The sequence below is a fragment of the Glycine max genome, chromosome 4 (genome assembly GCF_000004515.6).
Source record: "Glycine max cultivar Williams 82 chromosome 4, Glycine_max_v4.0, whole genome shotgun sequence".
Taxonomy (NCBI): Eukaryota; Viridiplantae; Streptophyta; class Magnoliopsida; order Fabales; family Fabaceae; genus Glycine; species Glycine max.
Window position 1 is genome coordinate 47,888,076 of NC_016091.4, and position 5,863 is coordinate 47,893,938.

At 33.2% G+C, this 5,863-nt stretch overlaps 1 protein-coding gene across 1 annotated transcript; it reads left to right on the top strand.

Moving 5' to 3' along the window:
* Window positions 1-221: 221 nt before the first annotated feature.
* Window positions 222-5,634, top strand: LOC100801162 (protein HEAT INTOLERANT 4). The gene is made up of 14 exons (XM_003523216.5): window positions 222-479; window positions 654-692; window positions 781-834; window positions 944-1,007; window positions 1,088-1,146; window positions 1,460-1,584; window positions 1,685-1,744; window positions 3,003-3,061; window positions 3,212-3,291; window positions 3,454-3,492; window positions 3,903-3,965; window positions 4,051-4,098; window positions 4,171-4,299; window positions 5,186-5,634. Exons 1-14 carry the CDS (start codon window positions 357-359, stop codon window positions 5,231-5,233), a joined length of 990 nt encoding a protein of 329 aa, XP_003523264.1. The 5' UTR covers window positions 222-356; the 3' UTR covers window positions 5,234-5,634.
* The last annotated feature ends 229 nt before the right edge of the window (window positions 5,635-5,863 follow it).

Here is a 5,863-nt window from a genome sequence, read left to right on the forward strand (position 1 = left end):
AAAAAGTTCTTCATTATTCGAAAGATTTTTATATTACTAATCAATTAAAAAAAATTATATATGACTTTCAAAATATATAGAATAAAACTCAAATTTGTATCATATAATTTAATATTTTTTTAATGTTTGTTATTTTATTTTAATTAAATAAACAATTAATCAATTATGTTTTGGATTAGTTAATTAATTTTATTTAAATTAAAAGAAAGAAGAAGAATACAGGGCTTGTGATTGTTCATTGCTGTAAGTGGCAAATTTGAAAAGTGTTTCTCTCTCACACATTGACACTACTCCTTCTTTCTCTCTCTACATTTGAATTCAATCGACCCGCCGCTCTTTCTCTCTCTAAATTCGCAATGAGCAAAAGAGCTAATAAGAGGAAAGCGAAGCAAGACGAACAGCCCAAACAACGCAAGAAGCGATCCACAACAATTAAACCTGCCGAGCACGAAGAGTACTTCGAGGATCAGCGCAACTTGGTACTACTACATCCTAATTTTCAATTTCAACCTTTTATTTTATTTATTATTATGTCTCTTTGTTGAGGATTTCTACTAATGCTTGTGGTTCTTGATCCAAATTAGTGGCAATTATATTTATTATCGGCTGTAAAGTTGTGGAACTAATGATTGTTACTGATAAATGCTTTGTAGGAAGACTTATGGAGGGAAACATTCCCTGTCGGAACAGAGGTTTGTCTATTTATTTCATAATTCTTCTTCGTTTATAGCTTCATTTCTGTTGTGTATTTTTTCTTATTGCACCTTATTGTGTTGCCAGTGGGATCAATTGGATTCTGTGTATCAATACAAGTGGAATTTCTCTAACCTGGAAGTGAGTATCGTGGTCAACGGTCAACGCAACTTTCCTCTTAGATGATCATTTCTGAAGAATTTACGCGATTTATCTTAACTGTTTAATTTGGTCCATGAATTGTGTTCAGAATGCGTTTGAAGAGGGTGGTGTACTTCATGGGAAAAGGGTTTATCTCTTTGGTTGCACCGAGCGTAAGTGGCACGACTTGAATTTGATTGGTAGCTCATTTCCCTTTAGTTGGTGTTTCATCTTACTACTTTGATATATTCAGCTCAACTGGTCTGGTTCAAAGATGAAAGCAAAGTTGTCTGCATACCTGTTGTTGTAGCTGTAAGTAGTCAAATTTGGCTCTTCTATGTGTTTTGGTTAAATTGATTAGTGCTTATGACCTTTTTTGGAGGAAAATTAGATTGTGCAAATTAGGAATTGCCATTTGAGTTTTCTAGCTGTGATATATGTATGTCACTCCTTGCGGGCATGGCCTTGGGCATATACATTTGGCTGGAAATTCCAGTTCATAGATTGCAGGTGTAAATGTTGTTGGAATCAGCTTTGTGACTGTATCCATTTTGACGATTGTAAAATCTTAATTTTTCATTTTTATTTTAAATTTAAAGATGTTTCAACTTGCTATTGTATTCAGGTTGTATCACCTTTCCCACCGTCTGATAAAATTGGGATTAACTCAGTTCAGAGAGAGTTCGAAGAGATAATTCCCATGAAACAAATGAAAATGGACTGGATTCCATATATCCCCCTTGAGGACCGGTATTCTTCTCAATTTGGCTATTCTGAGAGGTTTTTTTGAAATATTGCTTCATGATTATCTATGAACTTATTTATATAATTAATTTTTTGTCTTCAACAGAGAAAGCCGAGTTGATAGATTAAAGTCTCAAATATTTATCTTAAGTTGCACCCAAAGAAGGTATTGCTCTCCCTTTGCCCTTCCCCTCACAGTCTGCAACTTTATATGTTTCAGGCTTTTAGGTTCAAGCTCAGTAATGCACTATTACTGAAGATGTTTGATTTGTTAAAACTTAGAAGTTCTGATTTAATAGAATTACTTTGAAAAGTTATCTTTCTTAGAAAGAACATTGTCTCCTGCTACTTTATATGTTTTCTTTGGAGTGTATTAATCCTCCTCTTTCTTTTGCTTTTGCTTCCTTTCTACCGATTTGTTAGATACTATTGCTTTTCATTTCATGGTCATTTTTATGAGCTTTAAACCAATGATTTTATTTTTTTGTTTGGCCTTTCATCAGTTACATTTACCCTTTTCCTTCATGATATTGCCAAAATGATTATAGTTTTTTCAACTTTTTGCATAATTCTCTGGTTTTTATTTTAATTTTATATTGTTTTGATGAATTGCAATGCCTTTTCAAATAGTACTTTTGAACCTTCAAGGTTCAATGCTGTGTCTACAATGTTATACATTCCAGCACATTCTTTCTTAACTGACTGATGAAGAGCTAAACCCTCTTTTTAAAATGAAGAGGAGTGCCTCCGCCTCAAACAACGTGTCTTGTGTCTCAATCCCATTTGATATTGGACTTGTACTTGTGTGTCAATCCTGCTGAGTTGGAAAGAGTGGTTCATCGTCACTGGAGGCTGGTAAATACAGGATCAAAATAACACTTGATGTAGGGGAGAGGAGATACCAGTGCCACTTTAAGAAGGGCGTTCTTCTATTCAAAAAAATTGTAGTTCCTGTCTTAAACAGTAAACATGCGAAGCATGCTTTCTCACTGATGCAACTGTGCTTGTGTGACAAAATTATTTAAAATTTATTCTTGGTAGGATAGGTTCCATTGCGATGTTTTCCAGCTCCCTGCATATAATTAATAAATGAAAATGGATTGAACCTTTCTAGATTTAGCTATACCTACGTTGTTTAGTTTTATTGATCTCTTGCAACTAAATATTATAATATAAATCAATATGTGGTTTTAATTCTATGGACACTTAAGTGTTAATTAGGAAAACTGTAAGTTCATTACTTTGATATTTTGTGCCAATTTCGGGATTTATATCTATATGCAACTTGATGGGTTGACCGTTTACTGTAGTAGCTATTTGTAGCTGCATGTTGAAACTTTTGATCCATATACTCTTGATCCTTAATGTAGAATGTTCATGAATGACTTTTTATCTTGTGATATTAATTAATCTGTGTGATACAGGGCTGCATTGAAACATCTGAAGTTGGATCGTGTAAAGAAATACGAGTATTGCTTGCCTTGTGAGTTTCTAGCTCTAGAATATAATTTGTCTGAATATGTATAATAGCTGTGTACTTGTATACAATAGTTAGTGGAGAGGAGATATAACATTATATTTTTATGGTTATGATTTGCTTTGTTATATCCTTTAATTGTTATTTTTGTAACAGACTTCTACCATCCGTTTAAGGAAGATGAACTTGAACAGAGCACTGAAGTTCAAATAATATTTCCAGCAGAGCCAAAGCCGGTAATTATGATTGAAAAAAGTTTTGCAAAGATGTCCCCAATTTTGGATTGCTTGGGATTGTTTTTTATATGACATGTTTACATACGAGTAAGGCAGGTTAGTACCATATTAGGTTTTCTACATGCTTACTTATCTATCACTTTTTTCTCTTTTTTCCTGCAGGTTTTCTGTGAATTTGATTGGGAATTAGATGAGCTTGAGGTATTGAATTATTTCTCTAATGTTTAGGATGCTAGATAAAACTTGCCAGGTTGTATTTTGTGAAAATTAGGAAGAATGGTTTTATTTATTTTTATTTAAAACTTAGTACAATACTTACAAGTTATAATCATACACTAAAAAATTACTATCAAGCTTGGCATTCTTTTTCAGGAACTTTTTGTTTCTTTGGTTTGTCATTGTCCATTTACCATTGTCTGCTTTCAATAAGCAGGCATGTTATTGAATTAAATTGAATTCTTAAGAATCTAGACATATCTCCATTGAGTGTTGTATTGTTTCTCCACACTGAACCTCCTGATAGAGATGATAAAGTAAAGAATATCTAGAAAGAATGTAATATATAATAATTGACAAAGTTCTCATTTATAAAATTGTTCTATGTTCCACAGGAGTTCACTGATAAGCTCATAGAGGAGGAGGAGTTATTGGAAGATCAAAAAGATACCTTTAAGGTATTGAGTAATTGGAAATCAATAATCGATTCAAGTATTCCAACTCTTTCAAGTAGCAGTTAAGCTGATCATTTTATTGTTTCAGGAATTTGTCAAAGAAAAAGTACGGGAAGCAAAGAAAGCTAATAGAGAGGTACTTTTACTTTTGGTTCTGCCCTGATTGTGTTGTTGCTTTATGCATTTTTACCTACTTTGTCTCCTTTAGGCAAGGGAAGCTCGAAGAAAAGCCATTCAAGAAATGAGTGAGGAAGCTAGAGCTGCATTTGAGAATATGAGATTTTATAAGTTCTACCCTGTGCAAAGTCCAGATGCACCTGATGTATCTAATGTTAAGGTAGGTGTTTGGGCATTCTAACTGAACTTTTTGGAGTTCCAATTTTCAAATTATCTTAACATCTTAGTACAACATTAATGCATCAATTTCTGTCCTTAAAAATGGTAATTCTTCCGTGGAACATTTAAGACTTATAATGAATGTTGAGGAAGATTGGCCAAGCAATTGTAGTTCATACACTTGCATGTGTCTATACTCTATATAAATATATATCTAATAATGACAAGGGAGGGGCCAAAGAACACTGATGGAAAGAGATGTTTGATTTTTCTTTCTTCTATGGATTATTAAAGCAAAGTAAGGAGGTTGGAAAAAGACTATACTTGTTGTAATGAATGCAACTAGCTTGTCCAAATCAGAGGTGCAAAATCTTAAAATTGTTAGCCACTCTATTTCTGTCATATTCTAATTAAAACAGTCAATTCATTTTAGAAGGATTATCCAATATTATCTCATTTAATAGTGTGACTTTTCTATAATCAATTATCTTCAAAAAAAGATTGAGATTCTTCTTTTAATAATTTTTGGTCGTCAACCTATAATCAATTTTCTTTCATTGAATGTGAGATGCTGCTAACAATCAGTGGAGGGAAAAGAAATGATCATAGCAACATTTATGAAAATAACTATTTTCTTTCACATAATTTATAGAGTTTAATGCATTGACAGTAGTTTTACACTCATTCAATAAGAAATTATTGTTGGTATGACTTTTAAAATAGTTGTTGTAAAAGTCAACAAACTTACTATACATAGTTGTTTGGGATTGAATGAGAGTATAAAACTGTTTTAGTTTAACTTTTTTTCTCTAATTTATATTTAGTTGATTTCTTGATACATTCAAAATACACGTAATGCACATTTAATGTACATAGTTGTTTGGCAGTCTCCATTCATAAACAGGTATTATGGAAAGGCTCATGAGGTTCTGTAATTGGATTCAAGACGATGCCAACTTCGTCTGCAGGCTTGTTTTACCTGACACTAAGGATTTAGTCATCTATGACGTTCAGAAGGCAACCTCCTGGTGCCTGGTTAGAAGTGTAGGTGTCTGAAGGAACATACCATGTAAAATTAAGCTCAGAAATCCCAGAGAAGTGCATTAGATAGGAGGAATATATGGGACGGGTTTCTGATTTCCAATCTGTGGAGAATAGCCGAAGTTCAGGAGCTTTAATTGGTGTGGCTCTTGCTTGTCTTGGTTTCAAATTTCAGATTCTTTGTCCATTCTAAGTTGTACGGCAAGGTTTGACTATAAGCTAAATGAAAATAGATAGTTGTCCTTTTAACATCCAAGAACGAAAATATATTTGTTGAAAGGACAATTTTGTTGAATTCCTTGAATGATGCATTTAACTATTATTTCTGTTGAGGTTGTGTTATGCCACGAGTCTTTTTTTTTTTGTTTGCAAATCCCCTTCATAACGAGAAAAACGATTGCAAGGAACAGTTGTTGATGCTCCCAGAAGAAGGGTTGTGGGAGATGATATGGCCATGGGTGTCATGCTGCTAGTAACAAATATGGTGTCACCAAACTACCAAGGTTGGTTATGGTAGGAGAGAG

Excerpts from the sequence above, each read along its gene's own strand:
- LOC100801162 (XM_003523216.5), top strand. The coding sequence starts at position 357 with ATGAGCAAAAGAGCTAATAAGAGGAAAGCGAAGCAAGACGAACAGCCC. Across the intron at positions 3,493-3,902 it reads GGGAATTAGATGAGCTTGAG|GAGTTCACTGATAAGCTCAT; the intron begins GTATTGAATTAT and ends TATGTTCCACAG. Across the intron at positions 4,099-4,170 it reads CAAAGAAAGCTAATAGAGAG|GCAAGGGAAGCTCGAAGAAA; the intron begins GTACTTTTACTT and ends TGTCTCCTTTAG.